Below are 17,588 nucleotides of genomic sequence, written 5' to 3'. Positions count from 1 at the left end.
GTGCTAGGTGGACGATCAGACTAGATGACATTAAAGGTCTCTTCCAGCCTTGATGATTCGATGATTCTGTGATTCCGTAATTCTATAACTCTATAATTTTGCCATTCCGTACTTCTGTCATTCCGTGACCCGGCGTGCCCCGCCGGGCGCGGCCGTGAGGCGACCCGGGGCGGGGCGGGGCGCGAGGCGGCAGGGGCGGAGCCTCCGCTGCTGCGAGGGGCCGGGACTGGGGCGGGGCCTCCCCGCGCTGATTGACAGCGAGGCGGGGCCACGGCGGGGCGGAGCCGCGCGGCCGATCCGGAGCTCCGGGGCCGTGGAGGGCGGGGGAGACACCGGGCACGGAGCTGCCGCTGCCGCCGCTTTCTACAGCCAGGTAACCGGGCGGGGGCCGCGCTCGCCCCGCGCTACCAGGGGAGGCCGGAGCGGCTGGGGAGGGAGGTGAAGACCGCCGGGCCGCGGCGCTGTGTCTGTCGGGCCGCGTCAGAGCCCCGGGCGAGCCGCTCCGGTCCGGCGACGGGCGCGGAAAGGGGCAGTGGTCGGCCCTGCCTGACCCGGTGCGTTACCCGGCGCCGCCACAAAGCACCGGCCTTCCCCCACCGCGTCCCCTTCTCCGTCAGCGTCTCCCAGCGCCGCCTAGCCTTCCCGGCGGGGGCCGGCACCGAGCACCCCTCCCCGTCGCCGCCGACACAACTTCCTCCCCCGGCCCGGCACTGGGCAACTTTTCGGGCCGGTTCTTGTGCGGAGCCCCGGGCGGGTGGGCGCGGGGCCGTGCCCGGGCCCGGTGCGGGAGCGGGGGCGGCTCGGGGATGGGGGGCGGCGGTGGGCCCCAGGCACGGCCCCTCGGTGCGGCGGAGGCGGCGGCGGTGCCTCCCCGTCAGCTGTTTCCTGCTGTTTGTTGTCAGGGCTCCTGCGCTCCCGGCAGCGCCCGGCGGCGGCGGGGGGGTGGGGAGGGGGGACGGGACGAGCCGGGCCGGCCCCGGTTGGCTGCGCGCGCCCCCGTGACGGCGCGCGGGCCGGGCCGGGCCGGGGCCCGCCCCCGCGCGCGCGCGGCTTTGTGTGTGCGCGGCACCGGCCCCGGGATCGGCACCGGCACCCCCGCAGCGCCGCCCCCGGGCCCGGCCGCGGAGGTTCCGCGGGGGTTGAACCGCCCTGCCCTGGCGCACGGGGGGCGGCGGCGGCGCTCCGCCTGACGCATCGCCCCTCTCCCCGGGCGAAGGTGCCGCTGGCCGGCGGTGCAGCCCCGTGTCCCCGCCGCACAGGTGCCTCCCGCGGGGAGCTGTCACCGAGCCGGCCCTGGCGCTTGTTTGCGTTGTGGAGGTGCTGGCGACTCGCTCAGCAGCGAGGCGCATTCGGCTGCTAGCGCTTGGGTTGGGGTTTTCCCCGTGGAAGTATGGATTCCCAGGGAGCTGAAATATTCTGCCGGCGCTTTTTGAAAGGTTTTAAGTCAAAGCAAAAATGATACTGTTGTCTGGCTGCTTCATTTGTTACTCTGTGCACAGTCCTCAGCTGTCCTGTGCAAGCAGATGTAGATTAGATTAATCCAGCGTATTTATTTAAGAATGAAGGCCGTGTTTTCGACTGATATCGCCGTAGAATTTAATAAATTATTTGTCTTTGATTTCTTTAAACAATAAACAGGGGTTTAGGGTTAGATTGAGGGAATAACAAAGCAAGTACACACGGTTTTATGAGAGAGAAACAGGGCAGGGCCCTTTCGAAAGTGGTATCACAACAACTCTTGATGTCAGCAACTAATGGCTCTAGATTAACCATTATCTTAACTAATGTTTATGACTGAAAGGAAGGGAACTTGCTCCCCAGTTGTAAACATTCCCTCACGTGACTGTATGTAACTGCTATATATATAATATATCTATGTAACTGCTATATATATATAGTCCTATGTATATTTTTATATAGAGCCTCTCTCTGGATGGCTGAATTCAAGTGGCATGTATGACAAACGAAACTGTCAGTTTTTAAGTGCTGCTCAATTTTTCTAAAGTAGTCTTCAGAAGTACTGTGTGGAGGCTTCTGTCATCTGCTACTTTCACTTCTGTAGTTACAGAATTGCATAGAGATGCAGAGCTTATTGTTTGTATATAGATTTTAATAATGACAAGTGAGTTTCAAGTGTGGTTGCCAAGTGTGTGAGGACAAATGAAACTGCATCTCAAAGCCCAACAGAGAAAACGACAAGAACAAGCTGTATTTGTTACTTGCCACACACTGAGAGCTGTACAAATTTTTATATGTCTGTATTTAACATGGTAATCATAACAAGCTTGAAGGGGTGTTGTCCAAGTCAGGTCATTGGTTCATGTTTGTTTACTAACATTTGACCTATGTTGAAATCTTGGGTTGCTCAGCTCTCACTGAAATACGTAATTCCCTTAAGCAAGGTTTAACTTAAAAATTACTTGTTAAATGTGAAGATGAAATGCCTGTACACTGTGGATGTTTGTTAGCAAGGTGATCTCTAATTTTGGAGCCTTTACCTACATTTAGGACCTTTCTAGTTAATATAAAAATCTCTTGGTGATATGCACTTAGTGTATTAGCCCCCTTTCTGCCAGCTGGATGTCACTGGTTTGAATGATGGTTGTCTTTACACCATTTCTTAAAAGGTTGTTTATAGGATTTCATTTTTAATGACTCATGAAATCAGTGATGTCTTTGGATGAAGTTTTGTATCATTTCAGCTCTAAAACTAATGAAAACAGAAAATGTGTAGTTTAGCTTTCTGAAAGTTGCAGAATGGATTCACAAACAAAAGTTGTCTCAACTGCTTAAGTAGTATAAGAGTAAGTTTATTACAAAACAAGGAAATACAGCTTTCTTAAAAACAGTGGAGTAATTAGGAAGGGGAAAGGAGGAAAATGAAGGGGAAAAGAAGCAGGGAGACAGGTCCAGTTGCTGGTTTTGGACTCTGTGTAGTAGTGAGAAAGAAAATTAATCTGAGTCTGATACCATTTGTAAACTAATACTTTTATATGTTATCTAGCAAGAGTATTGTGAGGGTTTAAGTTACTCTGTGGGAGATGCTGAGATAGGGAGGCTGTATGAGGAACAAGCACCCATCTGTGTGCCTCTGCTCTCTGTAAATGTGAAACAGAGTACCCCAGATTAGTGTTTCACTGCACCAATATGACATTAACAAATTTAAATGCCAGTGTCCTAGTGCTTGCCTTACCTAAGAAAAAATGCAGTTTGCAATAGGAAATGATACTACTGCGCCCTGCAATACAGAATTACACTGCTGCAACTTGCACAAGGGTGTTTTCATCCTGCAAGGCAGACTGTTGTTGGTGGGGGCTGTGCCCTGCATCTGGGCTTTGCTAAAGCCTCTTCTGTCATTGGACTGTATTCAGTTCCCTTCACAGTTTGCTGCAGTAGCTGGATGGTTCTAAAGAGCACAGTATGCTGGTCCAGTTCAGTTTCTCTCCACATTTGGCTACATATGGTGGTTTCAATTCTGCATGTAGGCAGAGGCCAGGCCTTGTTTACTCGGACAGTCGCAGAATTCAGTGGTGGACATTGAATCTCCAACCTCGCAAGAGACTGACCTCGTGTGTATTTTTGGATGTGCCCCCACCTGTGAGCAGGGAAACCTGAAAAGGTAAGAAGCAAGTTTTATTTTTTCCTTTATGATTCTTTAACATTTGGTCTTGTGCAGTTATGCTAAGAATTCTCTTTCCTCTTTTCTCCATCTCTGAGATGAGAAGAGGAAGCTGAAGCCCAGTTCCCGAGATGCCATGATGAAGTTTCAGCCTGATTCCAGGGTAAGTACATGTTGAGAATGTTTCAGTGTGCATAGGGGAATGCATAAGCCTTTCTCAGAGGGTAGAGAATGCTTATTTGCTCACAAGGAAAATGTTTTTAGTTGGTTAAATGGTGAAAGAGAGGTGGTCACAGTTTTTTGTCCTTTAACTAGCAGCTGTTCTCTGTTGTAGATGTGAATGCAGTAGATGGTGCCGAAGCAACACTGAGGCTCCTCCTGTGAAATATCCACAGTCCAGTGTATAGAGAAAATGCTTGCTGGCTCTCCCAAGTGTTGATGGTCCTGTGTCTTCAAGAGATGCATTCCAGGACAAGAAAACACTGACTGTTAGTTTTAAAGATGCTAATAAATAATTCTTTGTGTTACTTTTTCATTCTTTATTGATGGTGAAGATAGACAGATGAGGTAGTACAAATACCAACCAAGTGGTGCTTCAGGTGGTTTTGGGTGTGTGTGCAGATAGTGGTCAAATTTAAGTTGTTGAATGTCAACCCTTTGATATGGTTGTTGCTCAGTGTTGCTGAAATCAACACTGAAAGTGTTTGGGGGTTTGAGAGCTATGGCTCTGGGAGTGCACATTATAGCACTCGGCCACAGTGCATGTCTTTCCTGTGTGTCCATGTACTCACTAGGAGAAGCATGCAGGGAAGAAGTCTTTCACAGAGGGATTGAGGAGTGGTATCAAGGTTTATGCTGTCAGAATAATACATTGTCAAAATTATGCAAAGTCAGCAAGCCTGACCTGCTAGGTAATATGACCTGTCATTGATTGCTCTCCTAAAGGTCCTCTCAGGAAGGTGGTCTGAGTGCTGAATAATGGCAGAGTCATCATCTCTCAGTTCATGCAGTACCCCTCTCTTGGAACTGGAGAGATTTGACGAGCAATAGATACTTTATATCCCATTAAGGAGAGTAAATAAGTCTACCTTTCTTACATTGCAGCCATTCATTTAATATAATCACTTGTGTTTGGTAATTTGCATGAAGGCAGGTGCACTAGAACTTCATCACTGATACATGCCCAGTAAAGAATGCTTAGCTAATTTTAAAAGTGAAACCACGGGCCAAAAAAAATAATCTGTTCTTTCCTCAGCATTTGGTTTTGTGAATAATCAAGATCCCAATCCACTACTTCGGAAAATTCTGCTGGTAGCATCATGGAATTGGTGGGATAGTGTCACTTTCTGGAGCTGTAAGTAGCACTAGGGAACCTGACTGGTTCTCTGGACCAGTGGAGGTTATTTTCTGTGTTTTTAAGTGTAAATAGTGGATGACTGGCCAAATGCACTTACTGTATTTTCCTCCCCCTCTTTAGAAGATCTTAAGCTTTAGAAATGCTTTTATATTTCACAATTCTTTGGCTTCTCATTTAAGAGAACCCTCCCACTGCCTATCAAAGCTGCCTATGAGTGGCTTTTTCAGATCATTTATGCATGCGTGAACATAAATAGACGCCCGCACCTTTCCCATTGGTAGTGAAACTATAGGGAAAGAAATCTGTCCAGTTAACTTGGGTGACTTTGTACACACCACTTGTGTTTGTAAGGGGCAGGAGCCTGAGAGCAATGGAAAATTGCTTTCCTTTTGTGCTGTTGTGCTTCTGGTTCTTTTTCCTGTGTGCAGTAAGTATACCCTACAGGGTTCAGCATCCTTATATAAGGAGAAAGGAGTCTATCCACAGCAAATACCTTCTGGTTTGGCCTTATAAGTGAATGCTGTGTTTTTAGCTTGGGGGAAGAAAAAGGAAGGGGAGAGCGTGAAATGATTTCAACTTGAAATCAGTTTCTCTATTTTACAGGAGAGGAGAAAGCAAAATTTCCATGTTAGGTTTTTTAGAAAATCTATGATAAAGTGCGGCATTTTAAGTCTGCATTGCTAGCAGTTATTTTATATTTTTTCCTACTATTTACTACTGTGAGCAGTAACATAAAGACTAATGTAAGGTGACTAGTTTTATAGAGCTTCAGCTGCGCCCTTACAAATTCATTGAATTCAACAATCAAAACTGAGGTCAGAGGTAGCTGTAGCCTGCTGTGTATTTTGACTGAAGTCTAAGTAGTTAAGTGTAAAGGTTACTTTGAAAAAGTTAGACACTCTGGTAACCTTACAGTATTTTAGTAGTTTCTTAAGAGAACATACACAAAATCTACATTGTTTTGACTTTTAGCGTGCTGACTGTAGAATTTAATTTTCTAAATTTTTACATGTGTATTATTTCAAGAATAGAGATTTCCTTATGTACTGTATTCTGAAAAAATGTATTCTGATACCAGTTGGTTTGTTAGATTCTGCTGTGACTTTAGGTTACTTTCAGCTCTTTAAGGTGACATAAATAAGTGAGGATTTTAGGCCTTGTATTAGGAGGCAGATTTTTCAGCCTTACATCTTTGAATATATTTATTTTAATGTTTGAGATCTTTGGGACTCAAGACTTCAGTCCATGCCATAATGCCATATCCAGAAGTAATATATTTGTATGTTGCTGTTGCTTCTAACTTGCTTGTTAGAATTGCACTTGTGCTCCCTTCTGAAGTATTTAATTTCCATTTTTGATGTCTCTGAGCTAATGCTTTTTGGAGGATACTGACATGAATTATGATTTTAGGCAGGTGATGCACTTGCATTTGAAGTGTTTAGGTGCATTTTTCAAAATGTCGTGCTGGGCAGGGTCAGTCTGTGTAAAGGAGCTGTTCTGGACACCAGGCTCTGTGTGTGTGTTGCTTTTGGTGAGATAGGGACAGGTTTGGATTTATGTTACGTTACCTTCTAAAAGTACTGACAGGGTGGGCGTTGCATTTACTCTGAAGGAAAAACCCCTTTGGATGCTGATTCCACATTAATGTAACTTAGGATCAGTTAACTGTTTTGAATCCACAATACAATCAGCACAAATATAACATTATCCAAAGTTAGGAAGGATGGCACGTGGACCTTGACCAAGTGCCTTATGGGCATATCTGTTACAATTGCCTTAATTGCTTGTATTTGTGGTTTCTTCTGGCTGGACCCTTTTACTGATACTTGTTTATTCACATTTATTGTGTGTTGATTTTCCCCTCATTTTGTCACTATTCATGTTTGAATTTTTTTTTTTTTTGCCTTTGGTTGCTGCAAAAGATAAAGGCATATTAGAAAGGTATAAAGCTTAGAGAAATCTAAATAAAAATGCTTTCTATATTTTGAGTGGAATCATACCTCTAACACTCTGACTGTTTTATTTATCCTGTGAAGAAGAGAAATGGGTATTATATCACCTTTAAAACGAAGAGTCATGACATTGCTTTTAATTTTTATGTATCCTTCAGTTGGGATACAGAAGATTAATAGTGATTTGAAAAATCTGAAGGTAAGGAATGTGAGCTAAAATCTCTCTGTTCAATATTAGGAGCCCTTTTTGTTGCCTCACATGGTAAGAAAACAAAGTGTGAGATAAAGAAATTGAAAAAAAAATCATTATGTCAGTGACTTCTGATTTTTAGATGTAAAAATGATGTGTTAAGCTCTTTGTGTGCAGGTGCAAGTTTTAGTCCATTGTGCATGTTAAGAGTAGGCTTTAAGAAACTGTTCCCCTAAACCTTGAAATGAGTTTAAATTAGGTATTTTTTCTTCTTAATGGTGTTTGACTTAGAATATTCAATTAGATGAGCACAGAATTTGATTGACTTCTCTATGAACAGCACAGTCTCCTGCTCTGAAAAGTAAAACCCACACAATTCTAATATTGCAGTGTGTCAGGTTTACTTTGCATTGCTCTGCATGACAAAAGCAGAGACAATACATTTTTCTGATTCCACATCTGAAGCATAAATGGAGGTACATTTAACTTGTTTAACTGTAGAAGTTTAGTCATAAAACTTCTGCAGTTGAAAGGGAAATAACATCATAATTCAATTCCTTTGTCATGTTATGTCATCCTTTGTGATTTAAGTTTTCGGCTATACATTCTGTGCCTACTCACTAGTTAACTTTGAGTAATTTATGTTAGATAGTGTGAAGTTGGTGAGACACCTTAATTTTCCTAAGCAGTGAAGAGGCTCATTTATCAGGCACTGCAGGTCATCTGCTATAAAGTTTTTAAGCTCTGGTATTTTTCTTGTTGGAGTTGCTGAGGTATTTTAGTGATGAGGCTTTGGAAATACCTTGGATAAATGACATAGTATTTTATATTTGGATTAGTCAACTTTAAGCATTTGTATATAAAACTGTCTGTTGTAAGGACGGGGTGGATGGTTTATTATGTGAAATAGCATCCAAATCTTTCCTATGTTGGTGTGTATATGAAACAAAGAAAGTGTCAAGTCAAATACAGCAGCCAGGGTGCTATACCAACATTCTGAGTGGTGGTGGTGGTGTGTGATCGTGTGTCATAAATTGTGCAAAGCTATGGGGAAGTGACATAATAAATATGTATTATAAAAGGTGGGGGTGACTTGGGAAAATTAAGCTATAATTGTCTTGGTGACTCAGTGTAATTCTCAGTGCTTCATTTCTTAGTGCTGACTGAGTGAGTTGTTGGTACTGAAATAGAATTTCAGTATTGTGTTAAAAGAAGTGGAAGCTTCTGAGTTTAAGAACTGTAGGGGTCAGTAGGGGGTCTGCAAAAGTCTGAATTGTATTTTAAAGGTTTCAGTTTGTGTTTTTCTCATTTAATGTAATTAGTTTGTATTTAAGTAATCTTATTGGTGAAATGGTTGCTTTGGGAAATGACTTGTCTTGATGAGAGGGTGAAGGCAGACTGTAAGTTCAGCAATTCACCAACAGAGGAATGACTGAGCAATCATTAGCTGAATTGGTTTGAAGAATATTCTGCCATATATATGGGATGTTTGGGAGTTTCAATTTTTTTGCTGTAATGTTTTTTTTACATGATGTTTCTTTTTGCTTTCAGGTCTTGAGTAGAAACTTAGATAAGTTCTAAAAATGGGAAGAATTTTTTTGGATCACATTGGTGGCACTCGCCTGTTCTCCTGTGCAAACTGCGACACAATCCTGACCAACCGCTCCGAGCTCATCTCCACTCGCTTTACAGGGGCCACAGGAAGGGCCTTTCTTTTTAACAAGGTTGGTAAGAAGTTGGAGGAACTGCTGTTTGCTTTTGAAAAATGAGTTTGTGGGATATGAATCTGTCATGAGATTGAAAAAACTTCTTGGCTAAAGTATTGCATAATTACTATTTTAACTTTTTTTTTTTTTTTCTGTCTTTGAAGTCAAATTTGACATTTACTGTTGATGAGAAACTTAGCTAAATTAGTTTCGTCTGAAATACTGAAAGACTGTAAAGAAGACTGTGTATGTAGAGGCCTCAGGCCAAAATTGATGGAGTTTCAACTTCAGAGACTTCTGTAATATGAACCTCAAATTCACTCTGAGCGTATCTGGTGTCTGTCAAAGGGTTCCAAAGGTTTTTTTCACTTTTATGCAGTTAAAAAAAAAAGTCTAGATAATATTTTGTTTAACTTCTGAAATGCATTTAATGTAACAGTAGTCTGGCAACCTAAATTGCCACAATCAATAACAATCTTTTTTACAGGCAGTAATACTCTGGTTTAGTTTAACAGTTTTTAATTGCTTCAATTCAATGTATCAAAATACAGATGTCAAAATTTTTGAGTGAAATGTAGGATTATTTATTAACCTTGCATAAAGACTTGTCCATTAGATTAATTGAAAAAAATGGTGATTGTCCTTTGCTTTCTTGCAAAGTTCCTGGTCATATAATGCTTGGTGTATTTTAGTTTCATTTTTTTCTTATAAACCATTTGGCCATGGGCAGAGTTGATAGAGGCATCAGTAGTGTCTTAACTATATTTTGCTCTGGGACTTCTGGTATCCCAAATCTTACCAGTACTGAGAGATTTCTTCCTCATCCAATAAACTCTGGATCCTGGAGTTCAGATTTTTTTTTAATGTGAAATAGTGGGGTTTAATTACAGCAGTTTGAGGTTTTGTATTTCTGCAGTCAGAAGGTGTACATTTGAACCAGTCAGGTGCAAAGCTGAGAAAGTAGTAAGTCCCATCTTTTAGAATCAGCTTGGGTATAGTTCTGACATCAACTTTTCAAGGAAGTAAACATCCTGGTTTTGTGGTGATGCTGCCAAAGAAGTTGCAAGTATATTTAAACTGCTGAACAATGCACAAAAAGGTGCATGTTTCATGTCTACATTCTCAGCCACTGACCCTGGCTTTTTCTTAGGTAATTATTTCAAAGGCACCACAAGATTTTTAAAGAAGTACTTCTTTTTATATTTTGTTTCTGAGTTCTGGGACTCAATGATCACATCAGTTGCTAGAAATGGGTTACATACATTACAACTTTATATTATGGCTTAATATAAATTTGCCAGCTGTTCACTGGGAGTTTCTCACCCAGAGTTGAACACAGCCCTTTTGCATATTTTGTGATAGCAATCCCTGTCTCTCAGCTAAAATGTGAGGCTTTTATATCACGATGAAGCCCATCTTTAAGGTGTTACCCTCACAAAGCATTTTTTACACTGCGGTTTTCAGTTTGTGTGTGGTGCCACAGGCTCTTCCCTTCTAACAGTCATTTAGCCGGTTTCCTGTAGGCAGACTAATCCTCTGTGTTCCCTGTGCCTGTGTCCCAGGTGGTCAATCTGCAGTACAGTGAAGTTCAGGATCGAGTCATGCTCACCGGCCGCCACATGGTCCGGGACGTGAGCTGCAAGAACTGCAACAGCAAACTGGGCTGGATCTATGAGTTTGCCACTGAAGACAGCCAGCGCTACAAGGAGGGCCGCGTGATCCTGGAAAGAGCCTTGGTCCGGGAGAGCGAGGGCTTCGAGGAGCACGTTCCATCCGACAATTCCTGAAGAGGCCCCAGTCTCTTCTCAGGTTCTCTTCAATTGAAACTCCAATGTAATAAAATCAACAAAAAAATCTGCTTACATACACTGTCACCTTAGCATCAGAGTCGGATTCATGGACTACAAAGTGGGAAAGATTGTGAGAATATTTCAGATGGAACCTTACTTTCTTTATTCCTTTTATATTTTACTTTCCCTCCAGCAGCTGTTTTTAGAAAGAATGTTGTGCAGATGCTGTAACTTCTTCTCTCTTTCATTTACATCTGTTAGATTTGAGATTGTATCTTAAGGTACAGTGGGCTAAAAGGAAAATATTTGCAGGATTTGTCTTTTGTTGGAGAGAAATTCAATGAGGGTTTTTTTTTTTAGTTTGCACAAACTGATGTCAGCATCAAGTTATTTTAAAACTACAGATGTTTTTTTAAAAGTATATTCCAACTTTTGGCTTAAGTTTTTAGTTAGGTTTTTGGTTTTTTGGGTTTTTTTTTTACCCAGCCTTTTCACCTGGTTTGCTAGCTAAAGTGAAGAGATCCGAATTTGTGCTGAGTGCTAAAGGTTCAGTGTTGGTACAGCTTGGGCTGGCCCATGTGCCATATTCTTGTTGAGGTTGATTGGTAGCACAGAGCCCATTATTTCTCGTCATTCTTGACCCAAAGATGTCACCATTCCTTGTTTATTCGTGAAGTCCCATTCACCATGTAAACTGGTGTTGATTGGAAGCTATCCTTGAAATAGGGTGAAACTGCTTGGCTTTTTTTAACTTTAACAGATGTAACTTATGAGCATAGTAATAATATAAAGTAATAGCTGTCTGTTTAGTCTTGCATTGCTTTCAAATCCGGCTGTGTTTGTAATGATAGGGATCCACTGAGAAACTACTGTTTCAGTAGTCATTTTTTTTTCATTTCTCTACTAATCTCATTAAGTTAGACAGGGAATTGCAAATCTTAATTCTTCTTCAAGTAGCTTTCTTTAAACCCAGAACTTCCTATGTTAAACACAGCTGCTGTGTAAAAGGAGAAGATTGCCAGCATGTTTGTTCATGCGTAGAGTTATGCAATCTGCATCTCTTGAAAAGATTAACTTAAACAGCTTGTTTTCAAATGCTGCTTCTGGTGTTGAAACCTTTATCTCTCAACTTTGTTGAACGTTTTCATTGTGATGTTATGTTTTTATCTTTCTGGGCAGCAGTACATGTCAGCCTAGTAGTAACTAGTGACTTGGATTCCTGCTTTGTTCTTGTAGAGGTCAGCTCTGTTTAAAACAGTGATCTTGCTTGCCTTTTTAGCAAAAATGCTGTTCATTAACTTAACTCAAGGGTGCCCAAACTATTTCATTGTGTCTTAAGCCATAAGTTAGGATCTCAAGGGCTGAAATTTATTTGAATGTTAGATATGTATGATTTCTTATCCAAGATATGAGTTGGTTGTGGTTTTTGTTCTTATTGGATAAATTGCGGTCAATGTGAATTAAGTTACCCACAGACGTAGGAAGGGGGGGGGAACCCCACCCAGCCAAATGGATCTGGGTTCTGACCTTTCAGAGTAACTTTTCTTCTCTAGACACAGCTCCATATCTGAAACTAAGATGTGGAGGGTGACTATGCAGAGTATTTTTTTTTAATTTTTTTTTTGTTGCCAAGCGGCAAGTTGGACACCCCTGACTTGAATCTACTGCCTCTTTCATGTAAAGGTAGCTTTGTTCTAGAAATGTCACATAGAAAGAAAACAGAGTAGATCACATACCAGAGCTGTGCTTGAATCAAGCTGCTTAAACAATAGTGTACTTGTGCCTCAAATGAATCAGTTTTTGCACTGAGTACAGTAGTACCCCATTATCTTGTACTTCTGTCCTTCACAGACCCTGGAAGCGCCATTAGCATGGTTCTCTGCAGTACTTTTCTTGTACTTCTGACATTACAGTACAATAAAGTATGTTTTGTCCTGAACTGATCTTTGCTGTCCTTTTAGAGTTATTGTAATGGAGTCTGTCAGCCAAATCACATAACCCATCTCTCATTCCTTGTGTTAAGTTTCTGCAGCACAGTGACAAGCTGTTGATGAGCATCCCTTTCTGTATAGGTGATAAAAGAGTTCTGTTGATTTTGGAATGAGCCAAGTAGAGCTTCATGCATACCACTTGGACACTTGAAAGCCTTCAATTCACTCCTGTTAAAAAGAGAAAACAAAAAATGTCTCGTTTTATGGAATTCTGGGTGCCAAATGTCTTTCCATGACTTTGAAAAGACAGCAAGCTAAACAAAAATCTGCCTTCTGCAAGAAACTTGAGGTTTTGGCTTCTGAAATGGCTTGGGAATGAATGAATTTGGTATTATATATCTGGACTTCTGTGACTTTTTCCTTTGTGTTCGAATGTTAGCCAGAAACCTGCCAGCAGCTGGTCAACTTTTAAAGCTGAAGAACTGAGATGAAAGGATTATTCTGTTGGTGTGATGGGGACTGGGGCTCTTATTCTAACTTAGGTTAAGACCATTTCAGTAGAATGTTGGTGTGAGATGCTAAAAATTACTTTCCACAAAGCCTTTGCTTTGAAAAACACATTGAATTGAATTCTTCAACATCCCATGAGACTTAAGCAAGTTCTGTGCAGCTTTAAAACAGTAGACTTTGGCTTGCTGTTTTAGTTTACATGCTGTTCCCTCCTGTATCACTTTTGATGGCTCTGGGAGAGTTTAGCCTCCTGTATTTTGGCTGCTTCTCCTTGAGACACTTGGTGTGTGAACACAGATAACTTATCTGTGGGGAACAAGGCCATTGGTTGCAGCGCATCTAGAGACAGAGGAGACATTGCTATTTGGCATCAGCTGCAATTTTGTAGTAGTGCAGTAGCCTGGGATTCTCAAACGAGGGCTGGCACAGGAAAATGTGCCACCACAATGATCTTTTGCCTGGCATGTGGTGGGGCCTGAGGTAAAGAAGGGAGCAAGGAAATTGCAGTGCACAACAGGGTGCACCTTGCATTCCTGGGACCTCAGAATCTGTGCTCCTAAGCTGCAGCTTAGCCCAGCAGTGGTGCTGTGACATTTGCATGACAAAGGCTGGATTAGAGTTCATGTCACCAAAGTTGTGATCCCATCCTGTGGGTGTACTCAAAACTGAAATACCTCCTTGCTACTGTTTCAGCAAAACAGATTTGGGAAGAGGAAAAGTTTGGAGGGTGTGTTTGTGAAGTGTAAAAGCATTTTACTTATGCTTTTCATGGATGTTAGAGGAACTTCTGAAATGACATACATATCTTGTGGCTCTGTTAGAAAAAATAGCCTTACCCAGGGCTCTGGGGTTGGCTGTAGTCACTGCCATAGCCTTATTCTTACAGGGCAAGCTTGTCCCTGCAGATTTGGGTCAGAGCTTTAGGAAAAAAAGTTGACAGATCATCATGGATGAGCAGGTAAGGAACAGGTGAAGCTGCAGTTGAGGACACAATTGCTGGGTACGAGGATGAGGTGGCTGGGAAGGCTCTAGCATTGATTGGAAAGAGGCTAGCTGGTTGATGAACTATTTTAGACAAGAAACACAAGCTGTGATATGCAGTACCATTCTGCAGAAGCCAGAAATAGTGTATTGTTTTTTCTTCTTGGGCCTGCCTTTACTTAGAACAACAATAAATTTTAAAAATCCAATGACCCTTGCTTTCCTGTGGATCTCAAGGGCTTTGCAGACTCCTTGATGCCTGACAAGGATGAAATGCTTCTGTCTTTTTATTTTGCTTGGGGTACTGATAAGAATTGCTCACCAATCCTGGTTTTGCAGGACTAAGAAGAACTAAGCAATTTTGAGGCCCCTCTCTTCATAACCCAGAGTTAAAATTGCCCAAAAACTTCAAAAGATTGCTTTGAGTGATGAGGAGGAGTATGACCTGATAGATAAAGTTCTTGTGCAAGCCTTTTTCTTACAGAAAATCTGAAATATGGTGAAAGAAAGTGAGCTCCTGGCTGTCTCATTACATGTGTGACAAAGACCTTCAAGAGCTGCTCAGGAGCCTGGTTTCTGCAAGTGTGGACTTCTTCCTGGTCTCACAGTTACTTCCTTTCCCTACCTCTCTCTCATGTAAGGACTTCTGGTACATGTAGGAAAGCATAAGGGGAGAAATCTCACATTTGCCTTCTAGCCTTTTGTTTACTGATAGTGTTGCTCTTACTTGAATGGATTTCTGTGAGCTCAGTAAAATTGCTGCTAGGCTGCTGCTGCCCTTCTGGCAGAATATTAACGACTTTTATCATCTCTCATCCCCAAGTCTAGGCAGAAGTTGTTTGGGAGTGATGCTTGACTGAACATTGTACTCTGGGTAGAGGTGATATGAAGGCAGACCTCATTCACAGGATACTTCCATTGCTGTCCTGCAGCTCTTTCCTTCTGATGTTAAAGTGTGTTTTGCTTAAGTTTGCATTTCAAGTCCTCCTTTTAAAAAGGAGGTGACTAAGAGACAGCAGTCTGTGCCTCTTAAACATGGCATTTCCCTCTGAAGGACCTGAAGTACAATTTGGTGCAGAGTGCTCTGTGTGCTGCTCAGTTGGAAGGCACAGTTGTGTTCCTGTTTGACTTGTTCCTGCAAAAATAAACCCCAGTGCTTGTCTAAGGTATGGCAAAAAATCTCCTTGCATGGGAGTTAGGATATAGAGGAGAAACCCAGGTGAAAGTGTGTGTGTGTGTGTGTGTGTTTCATGTCAACTAAACTAGTCACTGAAGGAGCAGAGGTGGGAGAAATTCTAGAGGTAACCTTGCACCTTTTCTTTTTGCCTGGTGTGGGTTCAGGGAAAGTGGAAATCACTTGGGCATTGCAGAGGATCTAAGGTCCCCGATGAACAGAGGAGTGGCAAGTGCAGCACCAGGACTAGCTTTGGTACAGGCTCTCTGTTCTGTTTGGATGAAGGCAGCTGGAAGGTATTTGTCCTTTGAAGTAGGTTCTATTTCTGTTCTCATTAGGTGAAGCATTTATTGCTATCAGGAACTTACATTTGTATAGAAGTGAAAGTAGGAGAAAGAACAAAAGACTGTGGTAATAATTTGGATTTTCTAAGCATGAAGGGTAAATGGGAGAGAGAAGCATGTTCAGATCTTGTATTTTGACTGCCCAGGAGAGAGATGTGTGTTTGCCTGACATCAAGATCCAGTGCTGTTTCTCTCTGGGACTTAGGGATGTTTAGATACAGGATTTTGCTTTGTCCTTTTGTAAGCATTTGATTTGACAGTTGTAAACATTTACAGGTGTTTGAAACAGTAAGTTTACTGGATTACAGCAGACTGCATGGTTGTTTGCACACTAATGGCAGATGTTGCAATAGATGTAGTTAGTGGAGTAGGGAGATCCCTTTTCTTCGAGGGGAACACAAAGCAGACTGGCTCAGACAAGGCTGCTTAACCAAAGAACTGCCTGGTGCCTTTCAGCTGTCTTTAGAGACAACAATCCTCTGTTCCTGGAAGAGTTTGAGAACTAATATTGCAGGCACAGATATATGGTGAGTATAAAATGAAGAGGACATTTGTTATTTTCAGGGGTAGCTCTTGGATCATGTGCATGGTCAAGGTGGGATGCTCTGGATTTGGTAGTGAGAACTCAGGTACATCCCATGGACAGAGTGCAGAGAGAGCCTCTGTGGTTATGCTCCTGTTGGTAAATACCAACAGGCCAGCAGATCTTTTCCCCCATCCTACCCATTTTTATTGTCTTTGGGCTGGTCTATAGTGATTGTTGCACCTTCCCTGCAGAATCAGTGCAGCTTAAGGACTTGGGGAAGTGCCTACTTCTGTCAATCTTAGACACTCACTTCTATCCTGTACTATACCAGCACAATGGATTAGTTGTTGCAGCACAGAGGGATCCATGGATTGTCTATTCCATGTCTCCCTGCTGAGGAAGGATTAGCTTAGTTATGTACTCCATGAGAGTGCATTCCTGGGTTGAAGTTCCTCGGTGGGATTTCTTATTGTAGCCAAAAGTACATCAGAGAGATACAATGTAGGTCACAGAAGTAGAACACTTGAAAAACGCCAGATTTCCAGTGGATTGGGTAGAACATGGTTATCCTGTCCCTGCATATGTGCAGCTTGGGGATGAAAGTGCCATGTGATCTACAAGGACGGCACCATCATCACCCTTTTATATGACATTCAGTGAACTTGTACTTACAGCCTTCATCCCACCATTCCTAACTCTGTACTGCTGGACTTATTAGTTTTGTTTCTAAAGGCAATTTGAAAATGAACTTTCTGATGTGCATTTAAGTGGCAAAACTAAAAGAAAATGAGATTAAGTTTTGTAATTGCTGGCTTCTTCCTGACTGGGATTTGAACTGGGAACCCCCTTTAGTGCAGTAATCATCACTCCTTAAACTCCAAGGCTGACTGCTGCTTAACCAGTAGCTGGAGGAAGCTTTTTGATGAAGAAAGCAGAGCAGATGACAGATGAAGGCTTTAGATTTGATGTAAAGTTTCACTATGGGACTGGGAATTTTATTTTCAGTTTGTATGCTAGTATTGGTTTGGTTGAGGCACGTGTGGTTTTTCTGTTTTGGTTGCATTTTTTTCCCTTTTTTGTATTTTTCCCCTTCTGGTATGTGGAGTTGGTAAATTTCCTGCTCCACGTAGGACTTTGCTGGAAGAAATGGGAAGATGAAAATTACGTTGTATTTCCTATCCAAGCTGCCTAACTGACTCTTGCTTCCAGCCTCCTGAGCTAGGGAAGGCTCCTGCTCCGTGCATGCTCCCTGTCAAGGAGAGAGCAGCACCATGATTCATGTGCCACATTCCTGGGAAAGAGAGAAGCAGTGGGAGGCAGCTTTCTATCTCACCCGGCTTCATTTGCTCTATCAAGCTGCAGGTAAGCTCAGGGCTTCTGGAAGCCGCCTGCAAAAACAAACCAGAGGCACAGAAAAGCAACAGCTTTTAACACTCAATCCAGTGCCAATTTAAGAGGTTAAATTCTATTGTTATTCCTTAAAATAGACACAAAGCCATTCCCCCCAT

General features: G+C 42.4%; 1 protein-coding gene across 5 annotated transcripts; it reads left to right on the top strand.

The window, feature by feature from the left end:
- The first annotated feature begins 261 nt into the window (after window positions 1-261).
- YPEL5 (yippee like 5) lies at window positions 262-12,558 on the top strand. Of its 5 annotated transcripts, XM_084202563.1 has the most exons (7): window positions 306-373; window positions 3,486-3,619; window positions 3,718-3,782; window positions 3,954-4,107; window positions 4,875-4,973; window positions 8,670-8,842; window positions 10,387-12,558. In XM_084202563.1, exons 6-7 carry the CDS (start codon window positions 8,702-8,704, stop codon window positions 10,609-10,611), a joined length of 366 nt encoding a protein of 121 aa, XP_084058689.1. In that variant the 5' UTR covers window positions 306-373; window positions 3,486-3,619; window positions 3,718-3,782; window positions 3,954-4,107; window positions 4,875-4,973; window positions 8,670-8,701; the 3' UTR covers window positions 10,612-12,558. The 5 variants fall into 5 exon arrangements, with proteins under 5 accessions (XP_084058690.1, XP_084058689.1, XP_084058691.1 ...); XM_084202565.1 differs by lacking the exon at window positions 3,954-4,107; XM_084202567.1 differs by lacking the exons at window positions 3,954-4,107; window positions 4,875-4,973.
- The last annotated feature ends 5,030 nt before the right edge of the window (window positions 12,559-17,588 follow it).

The sequence above is a fragment of the Fringilla coelebs genome (assembly GCF_963513975.1).
Source record: "Fringilla coelebs genome assembly, chromosome: 3".
Classification (NCBI taxonomy): Eukaryota; Metazoa; Chordata; class Aves; order Passeriformes; family Fringillidae; genus Fringilla; species Fringilla coelebs.
This window is presented reverse-complemented; position numbering and strand designations above follow the sequence as displayed.